General features: G+C 39.9%; 1 protein-coding gene across 1 annotated transcript in view; it reads right to left on the bottom strand.

Moving 5' to 3' along the window:
- The window catches only part of LOC139015973 (probable maltase-glucoamylase 2), a 77,484-nt gene that overhangs the window by 19,267 nt on the left and 31,001 nt on the right, over nt 1-27,216 (bottom strand). Inside the window, 20 exon segments of the mRNA XM_070423525.1 lie at nt 4,131-4,269; nt 5,388-5,472; nt 6,450-6,590; nt 7,490-7,507; nt 7,510-7,620; nt 9,146-9,274; nt 11,145-11,270; nt 12,182-12,294; nt 12,748-12,844; nt 13,396-13,564; nt 14,806-14,960; nt 16,549-16,815; nt 17,976-18,131; nt 19,624-19,776; nt 21,603-21,652; nt 22,445-22,533; nt 23,424-23,548; nt 24,019-24,075; nt 24,970-25,054; nt 25,201-25,355. Coding sequence (XP_070279626.1) covers nt 4,131-4,269; nt 5,388-5,472; nt 6,450-6,590; nt 7,490-7,507; nt 7,510-7,620; nt 9,146-9,274; nt 11,145-11,270; nt 12,182-12,294; nt 12,748-12,844; nt 13,396-13,564; nt 14,806-14,960; nt 16,549-16,815; nt 17,976-18,131; nt 19,624-19,776; nt 21,603-21,652; nt 22,445-22,533; nt 23,424-23,548; nt 24,019-24,075; nt 24,970-25,054; nt 25,201-25,355 — 2,420 coding nt within the window.

Genomic DNA, 27,216 nt, shown 5'->3' with positions numbered 1-27,216 from the left:
TGTCAAGTTCCTCCATATTCCTGGGGATCGTAAAGACTGCATAGTGCATGCCCAAGAAAGAACCAGGAAAGGAGAAGGTTCCAGTGACTTAACTTCTGGCTGCATTCAAACAGGCAGTGAAAGGTAACGCCATCTTACAAACTGCCTGAAGTCTGAAGCTGTGCCCACTTATGCCCTTGGCAAAGGGTGAAAGACATAGAGGCATTTAAGGTGACTAAGATGGCTTTAACGTTTTGCTCAGCTTGACTAAACCTTAGGCAGGCTTCTTCTTGACTCTAGAACCAGACCTTGACCTCCCTTTAGAGCAGTGGTTCTCAACCTTCTGGCCCTTTAAATACAGTTCCTCATGTTGTGACCCAACCATAAAATTATTTTCGTTGCTACTTCATAACTGTAATGTTGCTACTCTTATGAATCGTAATGTAAATATCTGGTATGCAGGATGGTCTTAGGCGACCCCTGTGAAAGGGTTGTTCGACTGCCAAAGGGGTCGCAACCCACAGGTTGAGAACCACTGCTTTACAGCATTTAGTTTAGAAAATTTTAACTGTAACTTCTTTCTGTAACCCTTTGAGATATAAATCTTTTAAAAAGACTCAGACTTTTTCTGGTTTTACAACCCAAATAAGTCTTTCCCAGGGACCTGGGAGCTCTCCCTTTGAAATGTAATCAGCAAGGAAGACAGTGCCCTGTCCAGAGTCTATAATGGCGGCAAGGAGCATAACTTCAGCAGGGTCTCCTTGCTCCAACTTAAAACCTCCTGTCATGACAGCAGGTTCAATTAACTTTTCCTTCGAGTAAGGCCAATTAGCAAACACAGGAAACCTATGAATGCCCCACTCCAGTTGTCAAGAACTCTAAGACCTTCAATAAAAAAATCTTTAAAAAAGCCCTGGTGGGTGTGGCTTAGTTAGTTAAGCATCTTCCCATGCACTGAAAGATTGCTGGTCAGGACACAATCCCAGTAGGGGGCGTGCAGAAGGCAGCAGATCAATGCTCTACTCACATTGAAGTTTCTCTTTCTCCCTCTCTCTTCCCCTCTCTCTAAAAATCGATAAAAATTCTTTAAAAAACATACCAGCAAACAAAAATACCTCTCCAACATTTGTTTCAATTAAGTTGAGTTCAAATTGAGTTCTGGTCTCTCTCTCTCTCTCTCTCTCTCTCTCTCTCTCATTATAATAGCCTTGAATAAAGTTTTCCTGGTCTGTTTAACTGTCCAGTGAAAGTTTTGCTTTGACAAAGGAAACTTTCCTACTGATCATTATCTGATCACTGAATTATACTGAATAATAGCCAACGGTATCCAAGGAAGCCAGGCTTAAGAATTGAAAGAGAACTTTTTAAAAAGAGGGTATTGAAGAATTCAGTGGCCACAAACTGCAGGGGAACTGAGAATATACAGAGTTAGACAGAAACGCTGCTAAACAAATAAGCAACAAGTGAAAAAACAAAAAGAGCAACAACAAAAACAAGGTAGGTTTTATGCCAGAGTTGTTACAGTGCATTATGTAACATTAAGTCATGCAAAACAAAACAAAAGCACATGAAGAGAGAACAGTATGGAGTTTCCTCAAAAAAACTAAAAATGGAACTCCCATTTGACCCAGTGATCCCACTTCTAGGAATATATCCCAAGAAACCAGAAACACCAATCAGAAAGGATATATGCACCCCTATGTTCATAGCAGCACAATTCACCAAAGCTAACATTTGGAAACAGCCTAAGTGCTCATCAGCAGATGAGTGGATTAAAAAACTGTGGTACATCTACACAATGGAATTCTATGCTGTGGTAAAAAGGAAGGAATTCTTGCCATTTGCAACAGCATGGATGGAACTGGAGAGCATTATGCTAAGTGAAATAAGCCAGTCAGAGAAAGATAAATACCACATGATCTCATTCATTTGTGGAATATAGAGAACAACATAGACTGATGAACAGGGACAGATCCAGAGACAGAGAAACAGTGATAAGACTGTCAATCCCCAGAGGGAAAGGAGGGGAGGGTGGGGGTAAGGGGAGAGATCAACCAAAGGACTTGTATGCATACATATAAGCCAAACCAATGGACACGGACAATAGGGGGATGAGAGCAGGAGTGGGAGGGAGGAGTTGGGGGTTAATGGGGGGATGAGGACACATTTGTAATACCTTAACCAATAAAGAAATTTTAAAAAATTTTAAAAAGCACATGAAAGTATGTCAGATACACAAGAAAAGAAAAAACAACCAACAGAAAATGTTATTGAGGGGCTTGGTAGACAAAGACTATAAGTTAGTTATTACATGTCCAAAGAGCTTAAAGGAAGCATATCTAAATAATTAACAGAAAGTATGACAATGATTTCCTGCTAAATAGAGGATGTCAATAAAGCGACAGAACTTGTTTAGAAAGGAACCAAATAGAAATTCTGGAGTTGAAAAATAAAATAACTAAAATTTACTGAAGAGACTGAGCTCAACATCCGATGTGAGCTAGATGACAAAAGAATCAGCAAAACTGAAGATAGTGATCCAGTTTGAATAGCAAAAAGAAGTAAAAATGAAGAAATGTAAGCAGAGTTTTAGAGACCATCAAATGTACCAACATACATATAATTGGACCCTGAGAAAGAGAAAAGAAAGAGAAAGGGGTAGAAAAATAATTTTTTTAAAATAATGGCTAGACAAAGAAGGGAAGGAATTAGCTAAAGGAGATATATGCATACCCATGAACACAGACAATAATTTGGTAAAGGCTAAGGAAGAAGTAGGTGGGGGAGGATGGGTGTTGGAAAAGGGAGTGGTGGTGGAAGGGAGGACTCCTGCAATAATGTCAACATGAAATATTTTTGAATAAAAATAAAACAAATAAAATTAGATTAAAATAATGGTCAGAAATATATACACTGAAAACTATAAAACATTACTGAAAGAAAATGAAATGAGATCTAACGAAATAGGCAAACATCCCATGCTGATGGATCAGAAGACTTACTATTATTAAAATGGAAATACTCCCTAAATAGCTCTACAGATTCAGTGCAATCCCAACCAACATCCCTGTTACTGTTTTGCAGAAATTAACAAGCTAATCCTAAAATTCATATTAATTGCAAAGCACCCAGAATAATTTAAGAAAACCTTGAAAAAAGAATACAAAAGGCAACATACTGTATGATTCCATTTACATGTATATGAAGTGTCCAGATTCAGCAATCTATGTATATAGAAGGTAGATCTGTGGTTGCGCAGGGTCAGGAGGTAGGGACAATGGTAGAAAATGACTGCTATAGGGTTGGTATAGAGTTTCCTTTTAGGATGTTAAAAAATGTTCTAGAATTTTATCGTAGTTATTGCTGTACAATTCTATGAATATACTAAATACAGCCTAACTGCTTACATTATTTTTTAAATTAAGTGTATTTGACATATAACAGCGTATAAATTTAAGCTGCACAATATTAATTTGATACATTTATATATTGTAGTAAGATTGCCATTATAGCAATTATCAGCACCTGCTCACTTTATTTTTATTGAATTAATTGGGGTGACCTTGGTTAATAAAATTATATAGGTTTCAGGTGTACAATTTTATAATACATCATCTGTACATTGTATTGTGTGTTCACTACCCCAAGTCAAGTCCTCTTCTACCACCATTTATCCCCTCTTTACCCTCTTCTACCGCTCCTCACCCCTCCTTCCCTCTGGTCATCACCACACTGTTATCTGTGTCTATGAGTTTCATTTTTTTGTTTTTGCTTAATCTTTTCATAGTTTTCACTCAGCCCCCCAACCCCACACCCCTCTGACAGCTGTAAGTCTGTTCTCTATATCTATGAGTCTGTTTCTATTTTGTTTGTTAGTTTATTTTGTTCATTAGATTCCACATAAAAGTGAAATCATATGTGTACCTGCACATTTTAAACAGGTGAATTTAGCAACCTACTTGGTTAATACAACTCAGAAGTGGTGTGGCTGCTTAGGAAACCACTCCTGCTATTTTGACATTCATCCATTTAACATATATATATATATATATATATATATATATATATATATAATTTATTTATTTATATATGACAAGACAAAAGTAACAGTGTGGAAAATGACCCTTCTGCCAGTGACTAAGCATACTCACTCGTATGTGGGTCTGGTCTGGGACCACCCGTACAGGCTGTGCACATCGTAGTGCCGCACCCGGGAGCCGTCGGGCAGGATCTGCTCGCTCTCCATGCACAGGGTCTTGCTGCTGAGACCCCTGTCCCTGGAGTCCAAATCTAAGAGGAAATGCTGAGTTATATTCTGAACAACTTGATCTGCACATTCACTAGAAATGCCCATCATCTTGGCATGGCTCTATTTCAAACACCTTTATCACCAGTAGCAGCTCCAATTTCAAGAATTTCTTTTGTCTGATAAAAACAACCATGTTCTGTGACCTGGTAACTAATGAAGAATAAGGGCAGGGAATGGAACTGGTAAAGGCATCCTTCTTTATGCTCCAACTCTAACATTTATGGAGTATGATCCATGCTCCTTTATCAGCATCATACACTCTTCTGTTTTATGACTGTATCTTCCACTAGATGGTAATGTTCTCAAGGGAATGAATCTTGTTTCAACCAACTTTATATTAATCTTGCTAAATCATTCTGATTTGTCAATACTTGCCTGACACACTAATCTTACATTAAGGGAAGAGGAGAAAATAAGGAAGGAAAAGGAAGGTAGGAAGGATGGAAGGAGGGAGGGAGGGAGGGAGGGAGGGAAAGAGGAAGGGAAGAAGAAAGGGAATTACCAAACAATAGGAAACATAGCAATGATGTAGACATTAAAAAACTTGGATTCCAGATTTCATCCCAAAAATTACTGGTATAGTGCTTGTAGGAAGGTGAGTCACTTCCTTCTCATGTTTCTGTAAGGTGAGAGAGTTCAACTCTCTGAGATGCCTTTGATCTCCAGGTCCTGTAGTCTCTATTGCTGTTTGTACCATAGGACAACCTGGGCATGCCCTTCATCAAGTGTCTGTGAACACAGGCAGAGAGAGTGCAGGGACTAGATTTTCATTCTCTAATCAAAAGGGTGTGTGTGTGTGTGTGTGTGTGTGTGTGTGTAGGGGGTTACTTAAAGTTTTAGCAATCAGTTCATAGTTATCGATGTAATCAGATGCACCATTCATTGCTTGGATTCTTTCATACCACATCAACTCATTATTTCTATGCTTGATCCATAATTTATGTATTTGTACTTATTCAAGGTTATTCTATTTGGGATTTTTATCTCATGTTTAAGAGTGTTTTCTCTCTCCAAAATGAGGCTTCACTTTGACAACAAGAGGAAAATGTAAGGGGTTTTGAGCAGGGCAGTAATTTAAGGAAGCAATCATTTTACATACATGGCATATACGGTGGCTTATTAAGAATTTCATCACGGCAGCCACTGACAGATCCATCCACAAAGTTTGATGGCTCATTCTTATCCTGAAATGAATTAGCAAAACAGATTCCATGATGTCAGAGGAGACAGAGTGGCCTTGGCTCAGGAGAACACTGCCCTCCTAGAGACAAAAGGATCTTATTTAAACTCTCACACAGCTGGTTGCTTCATTGATTCCGTGGGGAAGAAACTAGGATGCTGCTATACCTCCCATCCCTCGAGACACACAATAGAAGAGCTTTGGACACGTGTCCCAGAGACATCTCAGGAAGCTCTGGTCTTATGCCCAACTGACATGCATAACAAATATCTGAACAGGCCTTTGAAACCATTCCCTCGGAGGACTCTCTACCAGCACTGTGGTGAGCATCTATTTCACCTCAGATTCAGGCCTTCTTGCCCCTAGGTCTGCTGTATCACGGGTGGTCTCTCAGGCTCCCTTACTGTTGGCTTCTGGGGAGGTTTGGCCAATGGGAGGCAGTGGCAAGAGATTACAGGATGGCCGAAACCGGTTTGGCTCAGTGGATAGAGTGTCGGCCTGCGGACTGAGGGGTCCCAGGTTCGATTCCGGTCAAGGGCGTGTACCTGGGTTGCGGGCACATCCCCAGTGGGAGGTGTGCAGGAGGCAGCTGATCGATGTTTCTCTCTCATCGATGTTTCTAACTCTCTATCTCTCTCCCTTCCTCTCTGTAAAAAAATCAATAAAATACATTAAAAAAAAAAAAAGAGATTAGAGGATGGGAGCTAAGAGAAGACAGGATATTTGTGCCTTTTCATCTGGCATCATCTCTAGTGGTGGCATGTCTCCCCATTAGTCTCCAATGTCCTCTACCCAATATGTCCCTGGGCAGACCTACAACTCCCTCTGCTCCTCTTGGTGGTCCCAGCACCTCCATTCTGTACCAGCAACCCTCTCTTTCACTCCTCCAGCCCTAGCTGCCTGCTTTGCTAGTTTCTGAATTGCCTCCTCATGCTTGTACTTCTAGCATTTCCAAAGAAAACACGCTAAGGATGCACTTACGATCCACAGTCCATCGAACTTCAAGCTGTTTGGGTTTGTGTAGAGCTTTTTTATTTCCTCCTTCCACCAAGCAGCTGTGCTGTTACGCAGGAAGTCAGGATATGCGATGTGGGCTTTGTACATCTGGAAGAGTAACACAGACTCTCACCTGGGTCTCTGCCTGTTCAGGAAGGGGAGTGTGGGGACTAGGAAGGGGAGGTGCTTGTGCAAAGTACTGCCACCCTCCTCTCATCCCCCCCACCACTGTGAGACCTAACCCACTTCTGCTGCTGCTTCACAGAATTTACTGTGGACACAAAGGGATCAGAGGAGGCTTTAGAGCTGCAGATGCTTTTTTCTACATTGGTCAAATGAAGGAGACCAGTCATCCAGGGAAAAGTGAGCTACAGAGTGAGCTACAAGCTGATGTGACATCAAGTGCCGAGATGAAAGACATTACTCATTTTAACTGGTTTACATGTGGACAATTCATTGAAATTTGAATACTATGTGGCTGTAAAAAAAAGAAGGATCTCTTATCATTTGCAACAGCATGGATGAACCTGAAGATTATTATTTTAAGCAAAATAAGCCAGTCAGAGAAAGACAAGTATCACCTCGAATCTTGTTGCCATAAACCAAACAACTGGGGCCCAAATAAAGAATTAAAGGAGACAAAAGGAGGAGGATAATACATAAGATCTATTGATTCATTTAAATATGATGGCTGATTAAGCATCATAGGCCAAAGATGAGTACACATCTTGGGTATGGGTGACTGGGAGACACAGATTTCAGAGCCATTCTCAAAGGTATTATTTATGGGTGTTAAATGACCAGCTGGCATACATAAGGGGTGGAACGCCAGAATATTTCCAGGCAATAAAACAAAACTCACTGATAGAGGATTAGACCTTTAACCTTGGTCTCATGAATGTTCATTAAGTAATCAGTATCACACAGATTTCTACTCATTCATAATTTATAAATTACCCAATACATTTTGCTAAGATTTATGAAGAGCCTCTTTCAATCAAAACATTGTGATGCTGATTAATTACAGGCATCTCCTCCCAATCCTTACCTCTCCCCAGACAATGTCACTGCTGTTAGGCCATTTGATGAATACATTCTTTTCCTGCCCTCTGGTGAATGGGAGATACTTGGTCTCATTGGGAGAAATGCCTGGATTCTGAAACAAAAGGGTTTAAAACAGAAAACATGAGAAAAATATTTCTAAGAAAAATGATCTCCAAAATGTGAACAATTCATGGTACAGAAAGAAATGGTGAACTTCAAAATAGACAAACAAACAAAAATACAACCCAGGTTAATTTACCTATGTCTATTGGATAGTTGAGAGTAAAAGAATATATTGATGTTTCTCTATAAAATTCCCAAGTGGGGGGAAAAAAGCATGCTAATGTTAGAAAAAAAATTCCTGGAGAGAAACTAGGTTAACAAGACATTACCCTCGCATAGAGAAAGGTAATTTACTGTATTTTAATAGTGTCATAGCAATATTCCCTAAAAATGTGAAACTTCTTTCTTCTATTCTGTGGCCAGACTGTCCATCTAAAGTGGCCTTCCCATTAACCTCATCCTTTACCTGCCCCAATTACTTTCTATAATAGTATTCTATTTCACAACTGTCATATGAATCATTACTGCCTAAAATTATATTTTTAATGTTTATTAATTGGTTGTATTCCTCCAATCCTATATAATAAAAGCCTAATATGCAAATCAACTGAACAGTGGAACAACCAGTCACTATGATGTGCACTGACCACCGGGGGGCAGAAGCTCAACACAGGAGCTGCCCCAGCCTGCAGGCCCCAGGCCAGCCAAGGTGAGTGCCAGGGGAGGCCACCCCCATCATCCCACTGGTCACCCTGCAGATTGGCCCTGATCGCAGGCCAGGCCTATGAATGAATGAATTTCATGCATTGGGCCTCTAGTATTATATAATCCCTGTAAGGACATTATCTTCTTAATGAATTTAGATTGCAAGCACACACACACACACACATACACACACACACACACACCTTTTATAATGGTAATTTTCAAAGACCCAAGGCTTAACAAATACTTGAATGAATGAATGAATGAATGACCCGACAAACAAAAGTCAGCAAATAATGCTCTAATTTTTGGAAGCTATAAGAGAGGACCATTTGTAGGTAACTACTTCTGTATTTAATCAAGATATAACTTCCAATGTGAAATAATAAATTGGTCCTCAGGACCTTCACTAGGTTGTTTGTGATTTTAATTAAGAAGAAATAAGTCCCCTGAGTCTCACCATTGCTGGGTGATGACAAAACAGGTTTTTGAAAACCCCACAGTAAAGACAAGACTAAAATACAGCTATTCTAAGACACAGCCTGAAATAGAGGGACTTTTTTTTATTGTTGCTATATTCAGTGCTTTAGCCCACAGTTCTTCTGATTCTATCAAGAGAACAGTAACAATAAATTATACTCAGTCATTAAAAATAAAGATTGTAAAGAATCATCTTTTAAAAAAAACCTTTTTATTGTTTTTTCCTCCTTTATTTGCTTTTTCAAACTTAAAAAAGTAATTATAGATCCACAGGAAGTGGCAAAAATGTACAGGGAATTGTCCTATACTCTTCATCTCATTTCCTTCAATGGTGCTATTTTTAAAACATGAACACAAAAAAATGATATTTAAGATTTATAAGCACCTACCAGAACGAGGACAAATCTTGTGCCATTTTTCTTCATTCGCTCCATCAGCAGACTAAGGTTTTGAAAGCTGGTGCTGAGGGTAAAGTCCAGCTTCCGGTCCATGTAATCAATGTCTACATGCTGAACATCCTAGAGGAAGGGCAAGCAAGGTGTTGGGGGGTCCTGCAACAATAACCTCAGGGCACACACACTGCTCTGCCAGGCTCCAGGTCTGCTGCTTGTAGACCCCAGTCCAGGTCCCTCCAAATTTACCTCATTACTCCACTAGACCCACTTGTCAATTCTGCTGATTAAATTTGCTGATTCTTGCGTACAGATCACCTGTTCCCATTCCTTCTGCTTCTGCCTCTCCCCCCGCCACACACACAGTGGAATCCTCTCCCCTTTCCTTCCCTCAGTTCATGTCTTTTCCACCCTTCAAATCTCAAACATGGTAAGCCTATCAAAAAAAAGTGCTAGTTAAATGTTCAAGGGTAAAAAGCAGACTCCCTGAGAAACAAGATTGTATACCTGTTTTCTCTTTTTTCCTCCAATAAACCTGATTAAATTTATTCACATTTAAGAACTACATTATTTTATAGCATTCTAAAATGTATATACTATTTCCACCATCTCCAATTGTCTGGATGGTCTTTGAGATGAAAATCTTTCCTTATCTTTTCTCAATACAATGCCAACCAACCTAGGTTTCTGCACATGAAATGTACCCAATTCCAGATTGTTGAATGATGGCTATGTGGTTAATATTCAGTTGAAACAAGAGATGTTTCTCTTTAGCTTAAAGGTGGTAATCACCTATATTGTCTTAAGACTCTAGGTCAGTGGTTCTCAACCTGTGGGTCGCAACCCTTTGGAAAACACATATATAATTACATATTGTTTTTGTAATTAATCACTATGCTTTAATTATGTTCAATTTGTAACAATGAAAATACATCCTGCATATCAGATATTTACATTACGATTCATAACAGTAGCAAAATTACAGTTATGAAGTAGCAACAAAAATAATTTTATGGTTGGGGGTCACCACAACATGAGGAACTGTATTAAAGGGTCACAGCATGAGGAAGGTTGAGAACCACTGCTCTAGGTAAAACTTGTTTGAGGGAGAGACTTGTGCATAAGTCAAAACTTAGAAAAGAATGAACCAATATATTATTAACATTGGTTGCATTGGCAAGATAAATCTATGGAATTTTTTCATCTTTTCATTTTCCTATCTTTTCTAATTTATATTTAGGAATATCTAGCATAATAGTATCTGAAAAGAAAAAATAAGTCTGGGTGAATGTTTCAAATTATCTTTGATGAGGACATTGTAATAATTTATTCTCATCTTCTAATCATTAATTGTCCTCCAAATCTCAGGAGGTGAGTTAAAAGTAGAGAAAGAAAATATGTGATGAGAATTTGACTATTATAAGAGAAAATGAGCATGCTATGTGTGGAATTCTAGATATGTGTAAGGGTCCCAGGTTCGATACTGTTTGTTGACAGTAATTGACTACACTTCTAGGGGCTACGTTTCATTGTGGGAAATGCATATTTGAGTATTTGTATTTAAGTCAAAGTGAAGGCTTGAATTTATCTCCTTTTTTTCATATTGTCACTTTATACTCACCCTCTCCAAAAATAATCACAGTATAGTCTCCTAAAATTGTCATAATCTTGATATGATTCTCTCTTAGAAGTCTCCAAAGTCATGGCTTATGACTAACCATGGTTACTGTAGGATATTTCTGGCAAGAGGTAGTAAGTAACAGTATCCTTTGCTAATTTCTGATGAATGTATGCCCTCAATTTTGAACTCTTGATTTAAAAAGGGTACTGTGACTTAAATTTGAAAAGCAATGTTTCCATATAAGATTAGCTCCATAGCTACATTTTCTTTGTACTGAAGTAGTCATCAGTAATGTCTATGAAGATGTTTTCAATTTATAATTAGCCATAAGTTCCCATAACTAATTAAACCACAGGCAGGATGAAGGCTTCATACATAGGGAATCTGGGCTTCCACCATTTCATCATACAAATTGGAGATTTCAGTATCATTCTGGTATCCATAGCGACTCAGCTGGAATCCCAAGGCCCAGTATGAAATCATTGCTGGCCGACCAATCAACTAGAATAAAAAAGAAAAATGGATCCAAGTAGATTCTTAGAGTAAAAAAAAGATAGTTGGCTTATGCTTGAAGCAACTTCAGCACTTCTACTTACTGCCTGTCTGATCTAAGAGGTCTCATAAATGTGGAACAATCATGGAGATGCAGAATGATAGAAAGTCTCTCTATATCCTAGAGCTTCCACTCTAAGAAACCTGAAAATTCAGTGGTTATTACTGATTAGAGATTCTTAGAAAGATTTTATAGCAAATAATTAAGAGACATATGGGATATTAATATCCTTTAACACTAAAACCCTACTCTCATAAAAAACTGTGATAATGTAGTAGGAATACTCAAGAACCATCCTATATAATAAAAGCATAGTATGCAAATTGTCCCCTCGACCGGGAGTTGTCTGGGAGTTCAACAAGGGGGTGAGGCTAGCAAGGGGAAAAGATTGAGGCCCCAGCCAGCATCAGTGGTGGCAGTGGCAGGCAGCCAGGAATTGAGGTGGGGAGAGAAGAGAGGGAGTACCCAGCTGGCAGCCAGCAGCTGCTACGGACCCTACCACTGCACAAATTTCATGCACTAGGCCTCTAGTAAAAAATAAAATTGGCCCCCTAATTGGTTTGGCTCAATGGATAGAGCGTTGGCCTGCCGACTGAAGGGTCCCAGGTTCGATTCTGGTCAAGGGCATGTACCTTGGTTGCGGGCACATCCCACAAGGGGGTGTGCAGGAGGCAGCTGATCGATGTTTCTCTCTCACCCATGTTTCTAACTCTCTATCCCTCTCCATTCCTCTCTGTAAAAAATCAATAAAATATACTTTAAAAAAATAATAAAATAAAATTGGCTTTTCTCAGTGCTAAGAATGTGCAATATCCAATAAGCCTTGGATGGTTAATTAATGAATACAATGAATTCTGACCTCAGTGTATTGCTGAGTTACAAGCTCGGGAGTTGGCCCCAAAAATACATAAAAGTCCAAAATCCCTCCTGTGGTGCGGTATGTCAGGGCAGGAGTAGGCTGGAATGTCACATCTGTTAAAAAAACAAACACACACACACACACATACAAACATGAGGAGCATCTTGAGAACTATAAATTACCAAGACAAGAACTCTGCCCTAATATTTTCTATTTTCACTCTCTTCCTTTAGAGCCCACCTCCTCTGGAAAGTCTTCTTTCATACTGTGAAATCAGAGATGGATTTTCAGGTACCCCAAACACAATCTCAATCTCAACCTTTTATAATGTTCTGTGAAAGGGAATTAAAGTGGCAAAGTCAAACAAGGTCATACCAAAGTAGAGACCATGTTTAGTCAAAATTTTACTCCCAATACCTGGCCTAGAGATTTTAATAAATCATAGATAAATGAATAAATAAAAGGTCGGGTTATATGTTCCATTTCCCTGGCCGTTGAACTTTCTTATTTCTATTGATATTCCAGATTCTGATAAAGTGGCTGCAGGAAAACTGTCTTTATCTTACCCATGGCATTACTGTTTAGCAGAAGCACTCCATGGGCATTGCCATCCTCCTCCAGTCCCATGTAGTAGGGGTGGACACCATAGGAATTCTTCTTGAACTGGGAGAGTCATGGGAGTAGATAAGTAACAAAAAGAGAAAATCCAAGAAATTCTGTCCTCCTCATAACCCAAACAGCCAACTCCTACTCAACACTGAAGATTTAGCACAGTGTCATGTCCTTTATGAAAAATTCCTTGACCCTTCCTTCCACCCCAAGTAAAAAGCTAAGTGCCATCCCCCTCCATGCCCTCCTTGTTTATTATCTCTCTCTCACACACACACACACACACACACATGAGTGGGGCAAAAGTAGATTTACAGTTGTGAGCATGTAAACACAGAGTGTACACTTGTATTATTATTTGTTAATTATTGTATTATTTCACATATAACCCACCTATAAACCTACTTTGGCCTGACCCTATATTTATTTTCTAAAAGATTAAAAGACATTTAGGGACAGAAGGACATTACATAACATGTGGCCTATTTCATTTGAGAGCAGAATTTATCAATATAAGCTGAAGTTGATGAATAGGGTACATATGTGGATTAAAATAAATTTACACAGAGAGCAACTGATGGATAATCTTATTCTTCTGTGCTTACCCCTGGTGGCTCATCTCGAGCAAATGTTCCCCATGTGTGCCAGCTAATGTTTCTTCTGAAAGTTGTGTGCTCAGTTTCCCCAAAGCCATAGATGTTCTCAGAGGGGAGGCGAGTAGAAATGGAAAGGAACATGTCGTTGAAGGTGAAGCCCGGGAGCTGAGAATCCCAACTGCAACACAGAGGCATACCTGTGAGCAGAGCTGATCACAGGCCGGAGCAGACAGAGAATACAGTCCAGATGTCTAGTTCAGTGGTTCTCAACCTTCCTAATGCTGCGACCCTTTCATACAGTTCCTCATGTTGTGGTGACCCCCAATTTCATTGTTACATAAGCTGAACATTATTAAAGCATAGTGATTAATCACAAAAACAATATGTAATTATATATGTGTTTTCCGATGGTCTTAGGCAACCCCTGTGAAAGGGTCGTTTGACCCCCAAAGGGGTCGCGACCCACAAGTTGAGAACCACTGGTCTAGTTGATTCAGAAGCCTCCTGAATGATTGCACACCTGGATCCAGGTTCAATTACTGTGAGATGACCCAGGTCATAAGAATGTCCATGACTCACTACTACAGTTCTGTGTTTGCATTTTTATTCTGTGGATTGCAAGACTGGCAACTCCTTTTCTGATTAATTGGCCCTTAAGAGTGTCACTCATCTCTTTATTTCTAGATCTCATTGCCTGGTACATCAGCCTGAATCAATGAATAAGGTCTGAGGAAGTTTTCCAACAGAAAAGTGTGAAACTCAGAATGACTTTCCTGGATTGGCCAAAGAACTTCTTACCAAAGAAGCCAACAGCCAGAAAGTCTGACACATAGTCAAAGAGAGACGAAGGCTGTCCACATGTGCATATACAGGTGACAGTTTCTAATAGGATGGGGGGCTTCAGCCCCAGGCAAATCCAGACCTGGGGATCATGCCATTCAGCAGCAGGTCAGGGATGAGAGGTGGCAATTCCTTTCATGCTCAACATTGTGAAAAGGCTTTAAGTCTATAGTGTCAATAGCAGCAAAGACTGCAAGACACCATTTCTCTCTCCTTACTACCCCTTACCCCTCTCTCCTGGCTCTTCTGTTATTATTTCTTAATGAGGCATATAGAGTTTTCTGTTCTATTTAACCAGAACAATGAGTAAAATATGTATTTTTCTTTTTCTGAAATCAAGCAATACTTAGTATTTTTAAGTCTTTGATTGCTTAATTGTTCTTGTTGAGCTAATGACTAATAAGAAATGAAATCCCCATTGAAGTGTGTGTGGGGCGGGGATAGATATCCTCTTTGTTTAAAAAACAAACACAAACATACACGTAGAGTGTCGAAGGTTAATATTTCACTTGCATTCATTAGAACCACTGCAATTAGATCTAGAACCACTCTAGTTAGAACCAAATAAATGGTGCTTACATCACAGTGCTGGAGCTTTTTCGTTGAATCTGGATCCCGAAAGGATGGTTTTGAATCCTGACATCATACAGACGGTTTTCAGGCGAGCCAACAGGAGAGGAAGGGGTGTTCAGAGGCACAGGGACCTCATACCTTTTATTAGTGGGATCATAGATCTGACAGTGAGAAAGAAGGAGACTTTCTGATGGAATCTCAAACCTAAAACCTCTCATACCAGCTCAAAATTCAGTTCCCATCAGGAAGCATCAAATATCCCAAAGCAAATAGATGTGAGGCCTACCCATCCACTGTGCCCAACACATCCTGAACTGGAAAAAAAACAACACAAAAAAACACCCTCAACAATACCCATCAGAGCCACGGAGGGCACTACCTCTAAGGAATTTGTAATTTAAGGGTGTAGAATCTCATAGACAGAACGCGTGCATGTGTGTTTATGAATGCAGTATGTGAACAGTATGTGCACATAACTGTATAAGACTATGTGTTAGCGTGTGTACATATGTTAGAAATTAGAGAACTGAGTTTTCATATGAACTATGAGATCTTCTTACTAGTTGAGCTTCCAGTTGCTGCTCAGCTTTTTCATTCCTAAGATTGTTCCTTTGTACCTACCACTTGTTTCTACCAACCTAACAGGGTTGCTGTGGGGGCAAAATGAGAGAAGGGCAAAGTATTATGCAAGGCCGGATAGTATTACTATTATGAGTTATCATCCTTTTTATCACAATAATATGAGCCCACATATTATGCTTAGGACAAGTTTTGTCGAAAGGCTCGATTCTCAATATTCTGTTTCTCAAACCAAAAGCAGCAATATTACCTGGGAGCCTGTTAGGAATGCAGAATTTTGGGCCCTACCCCAGACTTTCTGAATCAGAATCTTCATTTTCACAAGGTCCCTGGGGTGTTTCGCCCAACATTGAAATGTGAAAAGCAATGTCTAGAGTGAACTGTCCAAGGTGGTACCCACTAACCATGTGTGGCCATTAAGCCTTGAAATGTCCTAGTCTGAGCTGAAACTCACTATAAATGTGAAATACACACCAGAATTTAAAGATTTAATCTGACCATAATCTAAAGTATCTCAATATGTAATTGTATTTGGATTACATGATGAACTGATAACATTTGAGCAACTTGGTAAAATAAAATGCTATTAAAATCCATTTCACCTAATTTTTTCAATACATTTTTAAAATATGGTTATCAGAAAATATATGTGGGTCACATCATATTTCTATTTTAGCCGAGTGGTGGTTCTCAAAGTGTGGCCTCTTAATTTGCAGCAGGAGCATCACTTGGGAACTCATTAAAAATGCAAATTCTTGGAAACCCTGGGCAGGAGCCCCAGCAATGTCTTTTAACAAGAGCTACAAGTGATTCTGATGTATATTAAGTTGAAGTATCAACTGCTAGAGAAATAATTGTAATGTTGGAAATGAGTCGATGCCACCCATATGAGTTTACCGAAAAGCAGACATTGTTCTCAGGGCTAATGTGTCTCAGTAATCCTTTGAGGATCTTTCTGACTTACCGAACCCTTCACTATAGGACATGGACAACCCTGGTGGATCTAAGGCCACACCTGTCTCTACTATCTCCTGACTTTCTGGCCTTTACCTTTCTGGACTTCAGCATCCTCAACTCTAAAATGAGGGATTTGGACTAAAAGATGTTTCAGTAATTTCCATCCCACAAGAACTCTGTGCTGACGACCAGAATCTGCAACACGGGCATTACCTTGAACTGCAGCATGCTTTCCGTGTGGTAGATCACGCTGATCCTAAGGGAGCTGATCTCTGCAGAAAGAGGGTGAGAGGTGGTGGCTGCTGCTGCAGGTATATGTCGCGTGCTCCGTGGTGATGGTGCTGCTGCTCGAGCTGACTCAGGGGCTGTCAGGTGGGTAAGGTCTGTGGTGATGCCAGTGGGCGAATACTGAATATTACTGGGAGCATACTTAGGGATGGTGTCATAGAAACAGGTGGGCACTCCAGGAACAACTGTGTTCTGCAATGAAAAGAGGGATTCTCAGTCAGCCTCCAACACCACACTCTGATTTCTAAAAAAGTTGGTTAACACAGACTAAGTCTCTGACACTGTGCCCATTATTATAGGTTCAATTATGTTCCCCCCAAAGGTGTTAAGTCCTAACACCTGGTATCTTATTTGGATATAGGATCTTTGCAGATGACCTAGTTAAATGAGATCATTAGGGTGGGCCTAATCCAATATTAACTGGTGTCCTTATTAAATAGGGAAATTTGGACACAGAGATAGATATGTTCCCAGGGAAAGAACACCATGTAAAGAGGAAGGCAGAAATTGGGGTGACATTTTTATAAGCCAAGGAACACCAATGATTGCCAGGAAAACATAAGAAGTTATTCCTCGCAGCCCTCAAAAGGAACCAACCCTGCTAACACCTTGATTTTGAACTTCAGCTCTCAAAACACTGAAATGATATAGAGTGTCCCAAAAAATATATACACACTTTGAATAATTACTCATTCCAATGTTTCTTTTTTTCAGATTTAACCCATTGGAATGAATAATTATTCAACGTGTGTATATTTTTGGGGGGGGGTCGGGGGACACCTGTATGTTTGTAACAGGTGAGTAGTGAAGGGTCAGCAGGTAGCTTGATCTGGAGACTGGAATCCTAAGGCAGGGTTCTGCTCCCAATGCCCCCAAACTATACCACTTTGCCATGGGATAGTTGCCCCCATTGTGACATTAAGGAAATCACTTATTTTCTCTTTCTCTGGCTTTCATTCTCTGTTTTTCAAATGAAGGGGAAGATTCATACCTTACCTTCCAGCCTGAACTCTAATTGATGAAAAAAAATCACTTAAAATACTCAATGCACAATGTATTGTTACTATGTTAAAAATAAAAGTGGGGTTTAAAATAAGGAGGTTAGAGAAAAGAGGGAGCAAAGGCAGCAATGAGTTTCTTCTCATTCAGGATATCTGAGGAAAACACTGATTGCCTGCCACTCAGCGTTGACAAAATGCTGCATCTGTTGGCACAGTATTGTTTTTTTTTTTCTGAAAAATGATTCCCATTCAACCCAACAGTGTTTGGAAAACGTTTCTTGGTGCCTAATCACTCCTGGGCCAGTTTTCACAACTTCCTGCTCACTGCGGTAATCTGCTCCTCATCCTTACCTCCCAAAGGCACCCCCGCTGCTTGCACTTCTCCTCAGAGGCAGTGGGATCCTCAGGGTAGCAGCTGAACTTTTCTTGGTCTCTGACCAAAAGAGTCCACCTCATGGAGAATTCTTGTCCCAGTACCAGTCCCTCGAGATCAGTGATTTTCACCACCTGAGGAATGAGAAAGGAGGCCCTGGTGACAAATGAGGAGAAATAGAGACACCTGGATAATGTCCTTCCCTGATGGTTGGGAAGTCAAGCATGGGGGAGCTAGCCTTTTATCCAATCCCACTTTGCCTTGGGATGGCCTTCGTCCAATACAACCTTGCCATGTGACATCCTTCATCTAATGTCACTTTACCTTAAGATAGCCTTTATCCAATACCACTTTGTCAGGGGATAGTTGGAATATTATTGTTCCTCCTCTGGGACTTTTGACCTCCTTGCCAGGAAAATGCACTTGGCTTATTCCCGACGCTTCTCACCTCAAGTCACTATAGAATACTGAATGGGAAAGGCTTCCATCATGTTAAGGAGTACTAATCACTGGGAGGGCTGTCATTGTTGGGCAACTGCCTTCTGGGAGTGATGCCTGTACATTTTAATAATGGTGACAATTATAACAATAGCTAAGTTTTATTGAGCATGTATGTGGACCAGGCACTGTGATAACTACTTTATATGCATTCCCTCTATTAATGCTATAAAGCAATCTTATGCTGCAAAAAATATGGCTCTCTCCATTTCACAAAACAGAAAACTGATGTTCATAGAGGTTAAATGCTTTGCCCAAGATCTCACAGCTAAGGGCTGGTAGAGCTAGGATTGGAATCCCATTCAGCCTAACTCTAGAATCTAAGCTCCTATCCTTGGGCATATGTGTTGTCTAAATGGAAGGAGGCCTCCTTACAAAATAGGGAATTCCCCAGCACTTGAAATACTCAACTAATAATTGGGATCTTTTGTCTGAGATTATCATGTAAGGGACTCATTCAATAAGGACAAAACTACCCAGCTGGCTTGGCTCAATAGTTGAACCTATGAACCAGGAGGTCATGATTCAATTCCTGGTGACCGATCCCCAATGTGGGGCATGCAGGAGGCAGCCAATTCAATGTTTTTATCTTTCTTTCTCCTTTCCTCTCTGAAATCAAAAAAAATATATTTTTAAAAATAAGGATAAAACTGATTACCCCCGCTGTTTTATTCAACTCTCATTTTCTATAATGATATAAAAATTGCTTAAAACACTAAGGAAAATATCAGCTGTGTCTCAAAGGGGGTCTTTAACTCAATGAGAGGGTAAATGTGTAAATACCTTCTAGAACAAGGCCAATGTATCAAATAATGTAGTTTGAATAATAATGTATGGAACTGCATCCCATGTGGGATCAGAATGTCTAGTTTTAAATTTTCCCAGAGAACTGCCTTCTTCCAGGTCCCACTGAAAGGACTGTCTTTTTCAAAGTTCAGGGGTTCATGTTTAGCAAGCACATGTTTCTCTGTCTGTATCCTTCCTAGGGTGTGGTCGATTTCCCAGCATGCCAGTGTCTCTGTGCCCCTCCAAACTCAATAGAGCGAGAGAGAGCTGGCTTTCAGAATCTCAGGGCTGTCAGCTTCCAGAAAGGGCCCTGCAGGATGGCAGGATGGAACAATTGCCCACCTTCGTTGATGCATTGTAGCTAACATTTAAAATGGCAATATCATTAAGGACAAAATTAGTAGGTTCTTTGTCCATTCCCAAGATTATGATATCTGTAAATGTGAGGTTGTCGGGGTCCATATAATTATTTGTAATCTTTGCTTGTAGATGATTCTGGAAAAAAAAAAGTCAGTTTAGAGGCCAAGTATATCACATTCTAATTGTGCCCAATGCCACTCAACATCTTTCTTTCTATGATCTAAATTATATCCTTTATCTCTGAGGTTCTAGATAGTGTCTGATGATCTTCCCCAGGAAATATGTTAACCCAGACACTTAACAGTCCTAAGTCTTAGTGTAATATTTTATGCTTGCTTTGGTTCTCTGGTTATTTATTGATTCCATTATTCAGAAAATATGTTCCTGACATCATGGAATTTTCAAGCAGATGTGATGGATACCAACAAAGAAAACAAAAAGACAGAAGCCCACAAGAGAACCTTTAACACACAAAGGGTACACACAAAATAGTGCCCACATAATTTTTTTTGTATTCTAATTATAATACTGATAAGAGCTTAATTGCATAAATGCTTACTATGTGTCGGGCACTGTACTAAGCATTTTACATGTATCATCTCATTCAAGTCTCACAGCAAACTATGAGATTGAAGCTCTAATTATCTCAACTTTTTCAGAGGAAGAGAGTGAAGCCCAGAGAAATTAGATATCTTATTCAGGGAACCACAGTTCAAAAGTGACAAAGTTGAGCTACGACAAAGAAAGTGGAACTGAAGACTAAGGAGAAAAAAGGAACACTTTGATGTTTGGAAAGACTAGGCATCCCGCAAATATGCCCCACTGATTTCTGCAAAGGTGCAAAAGCAACACAGTGGAGAAAGAATAGCCTTTCAACAGATGGTGCTGGGCCAACTGGATGTTCATAGGCAAAAAGTTTAACCTCAACCTAAATGTCACATCTAATATAAAAATTATATATATATGAAAGCATAAAAATATAAAGTTTAGGAGTGGGGGGAAAAGCTAATCTCCAATGCTACATGCTGTATGATTCCATTTACATAACATTCTTGAATGGACAAAATTATTCAAATGGTGGACAGAATAGTGGTTGCCAGAGGCTAACACAGGTGGAGGGGGGAGGGAGGCAAGTAGGTGTGGCTATTAAAGGACCATAGGTGGGATCCTGTGGTGATGGAAATGTTCTGTATTTTGAGAGCATCAATGTCAATATCTTTGTTGTAAAATTGTACTATCATTTTATAAGATGCTTCCATTATGGGAAACTGCATAAAGAGTAAAACAGATCTCTATTATTTCTTACAACTATATGGGGTTCTATAATTATCTCAAAATGAAAAGTATAATAAAAAACAACAACAGTAGAAATGTAAAAGGAAGGAAATAAGGGAGAGAGAGTCCCATAAAAGAAATATCTGCCCATGCACAATCAGCCATCTAAGAAAACCGGATTAGATTTCTCCCATCTGCTGCTAGCCTTACTCCTTTCTTCCTCTCAGTCCCTTTGGGAAGTAGAGACAATGTGGGGTGCTGTTCTGTGTCTCCCAGCCTCTCAAAAGCACCACGTCATACCTGTGTCCAAGGCCAAGTTTAGAGGTTGGGAAGCAAAGTCATTATGGAAGAATCTCAAAATTGCAGTGCACCACTCACCACCTCCCATCCACAGCCCACATACCACACATACTTGTACCCCCCCTCCTCAATAAAGCATATCTTGGAAGCCAGGAGTCATCATATAAAACTCAGAGGCAATACATTTTTTCCAGAAACACACACACACACAACACAAAAAACTAGTTCTTCACTGAACTAATGCTGAATTCTTATACCTTATATATTCTTTCTGGGACCATTGGAGTCAAGCACTGTCCCTATTCCATATGACTATGCTTCTATAGCAAATCAAAGCAGTCACAGCGAAGAACATATATTGTATGTTCCTCAGAAACAGTACTTACTGAGGTGACAGAAAACTCATACAGAATGTAATTCTTTTTCATTACAGCATCTGAAAGAGAAGGATAGAGGGTCCTCATCACATAGAAAGTAGAGGCGCTTCTCTCAGTGGGAATACCTTTGCCATCTGATTCTGCTTAGCCACGTTTTACCCATTTTTGTCAAATCTCCACAAAGGTTTCCTGGGCACTTCAACCTACAGTAACTGCTTCATCCTCCAAACTCCCATGGCCTCTATGAAATACTGTTTTGCTGGCATTTACAACATTTTGACTTGCGTTATAGGTACCCATATACACAATGTATCTATCCTGCTGCACCAGGAGTTTCTCAAGTGCAATGTCAATGTCTTATTCATCTTTATGTCCCCTGCATGCAATGCAATCATAAATAGCCAATAAATATTAACAAATGCTAATTCTGTGCAGGGCAGGATTTTTATATCATCACAGACCATAAGCTTGTGTGATGTACTTATATGGAAATCCTACAGTGGAAAAAACGCACTACACAGATAAAATACTCCCTTTAATAGTAACCAAAGAAGTATTTTGCAAATCTATGAGGAAAAAGTATAATTTGGTATTAATAATGATACCCAGAGGAAAGAATAATTAAACTAAATCCAATAATGTCTGTTGCTTTGGTAGAGTCAGTAACATACAACTTGCTCATCTGAAGTCTATTTTAATTGCATTGTGCTTGGCCAACCAAATCTCAGAATAAGTTGATTTTTAAGCTATAGAAATAAGCATCAGTGATAACAGAGTGAGCACTGTATTGGGCAGCTTGCAATGACTAATCTCACTGAGCACTGCAGTGGTGGTGCCATAAGGAAATCTACCTGCAGACACACCATCATCCCAGTACAGCTCTCCCTTTGCTTCTCTCTTGTAGTCCAAGGCAATGATGAGTCCCAGGGAGTTCTTCCGACTGCAAAAGAGCAAGTCTCAGTTTCAGAGAATGAAGAAGAGACAGAACTGTGTTAAATAAGCCCCCTTCATGCTTCACAGACAGATAATTTCAGAGTTTATCCTAGAAAGTGAGTAGATCATGACCTTGAATGGCAACACGGAAGCTGGGTGTGGGTAGACAACAGAGGTTAGTAGTGAATGAGCATGAGAAGAATAGTCAAAGGAGACAGCTCCTGGTGAAAACTGGGTTTGTGATAACATTAACAATTAGCACTAATCGCTGCTTATCATGTGCCAGGAATTCTCCTAAGTGTTTTATGTACATTAAATTTTTATATTATTTCATTCAAACCTTACAATAACTCTAAAAAGTCAAACTATCATCATCCCTGGTTTACAAATGATAAGCAGAAATATAGAGACTAAGTTGCCATAACAATACATCTGGTATGTCATAGAATTGGGACTTGAACCCAAAATTTCTGGCTCTTGACCTTGAAGTTATTTTGTCTTTGATCTCCTATTTGACTTGCATTCTCTCATGCCTAAGTGAACCTCCTTGAGGACAATTTTTGACCATAAAGAAAACAATAACAACTAGTTCTTTACTTCATTATCTTATTCAATCAGGAGTCAATGAGATCATTGACTATTCTTAAAATCTGATTCAATCCAGAAGTAAAAGACTGTGGAAATGTAAAGGAACAGAGGCTACATTTACCCCCTAAATGAAGACTAAGATGCCAATTTGGGGCCAACCTTGAAAGGAAGGGAGGAAGATCACTGACTAAAGATGTCTTCCTTGGGTATATCCACTTTTAGTCCCTCTATCAACCTTTCCCATAATGCTCTGCCCCTTGGAGCACGAGAGCAGTTACACCTTAGAAAAGTGAGGAGCTTACAGCTTACCTGGCCTCTGTGGTTGTGTTTGGCTGCTGGATGGGAAATATGCAGCCCCCTCGAAGGTGAAGTCCTATCCTATCAGGGGGCAGTAGCATCTCCACCCATTGTTTCCTCCATTGGATGGCTGTTCCCTACAACAAAAAAAAACAAATCAGATAATAGGCTATTTAGGCTAGAAGGAATCGTGGAGATCGTCTACTTTTACTGTCTCATTTTAAATAAGAGAAAAACTGAGACCTCCCAAAAGGGAAGGTGACTTGTCCAAGGCATAAAGGTAGTAAGTAGATAGCAAAGCTGAGACTCCAACCCACCTTATTTCATTGTATTACACCATGCTATGATTCCACAAGCAGGCTTAGCCTAAATCCTGACAGCCCCATAGTAGCCAGGTTGACATAATGAACATTCCCATCAACCTACCCCAGTTATTCAAATTATTTCATGGAATATTGGGAAAGGCCTTCCACATGGAAAAGTACCCACAATCAGCTAAATGTAAAGCCTCATACTATCATCCTACCCAAGCTCCCAACAATGCTGCTGCCTTAGAACTTCCTCTGCTAGAGGCGGTTCTCTGGGCCAAGAGGGCTACCTCACTTACTGTCTCATAGTGGTACCAGATGGCATCTGGTATGTATGCTTTCACCCGGTCCACACCCTAGGGAAACAACAACAATGAGCGACATTAGCATATCCTTTTACAGTTCGCACAACACCTCCACGTGTGGCTGCATGTGCTCCTCTGAACAATCCTGAGAAATAGTTGGGATTCTGCCATTCTACCAATGAAAATACAGATACTCAGAGAGGTCGGGCAGTTCATCCAAAACAGATCTGTACCAGAATTTAAGTTTGTTTTGCTTGAGGTTCCTGAACTTTCTAAGAGAAGCAGAGAAAGTTCATTCATTGAGTTACTTGTGTAATCTGGCAGGTGGGAAATATAAACAGTCAGGCACCCTGGAGAACCTTCCAGCAGCATCACTATAGCAGGACATGCCATGAGATGGTGTGGTTAAAACACCAGCTCCAAGGGCCTTTTACATGAGTACATTGGCGACCTTCCATGTTTACAAACTGGTCAACATAACCCTGATACCCCCTTTCTTTCCCTGTACTTCCCCAATCACTGCTGCCCCAAATCACACTGCATACGTGGACTCTACAGTAACAACTGCCCCTTGACCAGCATTCCTCTCTCCCTCCCTACTCCTCTCCCCACCTCTTCTCTCTTCCTAACCCCAAGAGCACATCCTCTCCGGTCAAAGGGAAACACTACAGATGGCCAGCCCCAGGCATTTGAAGTCCCGTCAATGTCCATATGCTTAAGGACACAGGCTTTGATGTAAGCTTACAAAACGGAAATTGTTTTGCTTGGTGAGGCAGTGGGACCAAGAATTACTATTTTTCTAATTTCCAAATGTTCACAATCTCTCATTTTATTCATATTTATATTTAAATGCAGCCAAAGATATTCAGCCTCCAGCTTATTCAGCTATAGAGCCATGAGGACTAATGTTGATATCCCATCCCACTGCTTAGATTATAAACACACTTCATATAACACAGGCGTGATGAGGAGTCCAGGTCCCCATAAGAACTGCTCATGCACATCCCATGTAGCATTGTCCTGGTAGAACCTGGAAAACAGAGAAAGTAGGTGAAGCCTCCAACATAAGAGAGCAGCTCATTATATGAAAACAAGGTCCTAGCAAACCTTGTTACTACTGACAAGGGAAGCGAAATTATAATCTGAAAGGATGTCTTTGTGGGTAAGGAAACTCACTCGTGGACCAGGGGCCTCGCTACAGTTTCCCCCAGGGTATGAGCTCGGTAGAAGAGGGTGTACAGATAAGGCAGCAGGGTGTAGCGGATGTTCAGATAATGCCTGGAGGAACTCAAGAGTTGAGAGTCTTCACCAAAGGCAGCAGGGTCCTGGTCCTAGGAGGAAACATAAGTGATTACTAAATATTTCCATCATATATATGCAAGAAAATGAAACTAGACCACCAACTTACACCATACACAAGAATAAACTCAAAATGGATAAAGGACTTAAATGTACGACAGGAAACCATAAAAATTCTAGAAGAATACAAAGGCAACAAAATCTCAGACTTATGCCAAAACAATTTCTTCACTGATACAGCTCCTAGGGCAGTTGAAACTAAAGAGAAAATGAACAAATGGGACTACATCAAAATAAAAAGCTTCTGCACAGCAAAAGTAACCATCAACAAAACAACAAGAAAACCCACCTCGTGGGAAAACATATTTGCCAACGTCATATCTGATAAGGGCTTAATCTCCAAAATTTATAGGGAACTCATACAACTTAACAAAAAGAAGATAAACAATCCAATCAAAAAATGGGCAAAGGATCTAAATAGACACCTTTCAAAAGAGGACATTCAGAAAGCCAAAAGGCATATGAAAACATGCTCAAAGTCACTAATCATCCGAGAGATGCAAATCAAAACAACAATGAGGTACCATCTCACACCTGTCAGAATGGCCATCATCAACAAATCAACAAACGACAAGTGCTGGAGAGGATGTGGAGAAAAAGGAACACTTGTGCACTGCTGGTGGGAATGCAGACTGGTGCAGCCACTATGGAAGGCAGTATGGAGGTTCCTCAAAAAATTGGAAATGGAACTCCCATTTGACCCTGTGATCCCACTACTAGGAATATATCCCAAGAAACCAGAAACACCTATCAGAAAGGATATATGTAACCAGATGTTCATTGCAGCACAATTCACCATAGCTAAGATCTGGAAACAGCCTAAGTGCCCATCAGTAGATGAATGGATTAGAAAACTGTGGTACATCTACACGATGGAATACTATGCTGCTGTTAAAAAGAAGGAACTCCTACCATTTGCAACAGCATGGATGGAACTGGAGAGCATTATGCTAAGTGAAACAAGCCAGTCAATGAAGGAAAAATACCACATGATCTCACTCATTCATGGATAATAAAGACCATTACAAACTTTTGAACAATAATAGATACAGAGGCAGAGCTGCCTCAAACTGATTGTCAAACTGCAGTGGGAAGGCCAGAGAGAGTTGGGGGGCAGGAGGGAGGGGAGTAAGAGATCAACCGAAGGACTTGTATGCATGCATATAAGCATAACTAATGGACATAAGACACTGGGGGGTAAGGGAGGGTAGGGGTTTGTCAAGGGTGGGGGGGAAAAAAGGACACCTATGTAATACCCTTTGTAATACTTTAAGCGAAAAAAAAATAAAAAAAATAAAAAAAATAAAGTTTAAAAAATAAATAAATAAATAAATAAATAAATATTTCCATCATAGTTTAAAAGTCCTCTTTGATAAGTTTTCTCACAAGGAAATAGCTATGTTCTCCAACTTGAAGATGTGGAAGCATTTCCAGAACTGAAAGGATCTGGGACCTACCTGCTCCTTCATCTTATAGATGAGAAAACCATGTCAAAAATGCAGTATAAAATTGCAAGGAAGTGGCAGAGTTTAAATTTGACACATGTCTTCTGACATTGATTCATGACCGCCTCAGGATGATAAAGAAACCTACAGAGATTACCAAGAAGATAAAGGGCCTATAGTGGGCCCTGCTCCCCCAGAGCTGCTCCAATTTATTTTATATATTGAGGTTTCTCATGATACTTCATTTGGCAAATAATAATAATAAAGTCATACTACCACTAAAAAGGCATTTGAGCCCAGCCCATGGGGTTCATTGCTTGAGTGTCAACCCAGGAACCAAGAAGTCACTGGTTCGATTCCTGGTCAGGGCTAATACCTGGGTTGCGGG

The sequence above is a fragment of the Myotis yumanensis genome, unplaced genomic scaffold, assembly GCF_028538775.1.
Source record: "Myotis yumanensis isolate MYYU_CA2020_CCGP unplaced genomic scaffold, mMyoYum1.0.hap1 SCAF_9, whole genome shotgun sequence".
In the NCBI taxonomy this organism is placed as follows: Eukaryota; Metazoa; Chordata; class Mammalia; order Chiroptera; family Vespertilionidae; genus Myotis; species Myotis yumanensis.
The sequence above is the reverse complement of the archived record's forward strand: the minus strand, read 5'-3'. Positions and strand labels throughout refer to the sequence as shown.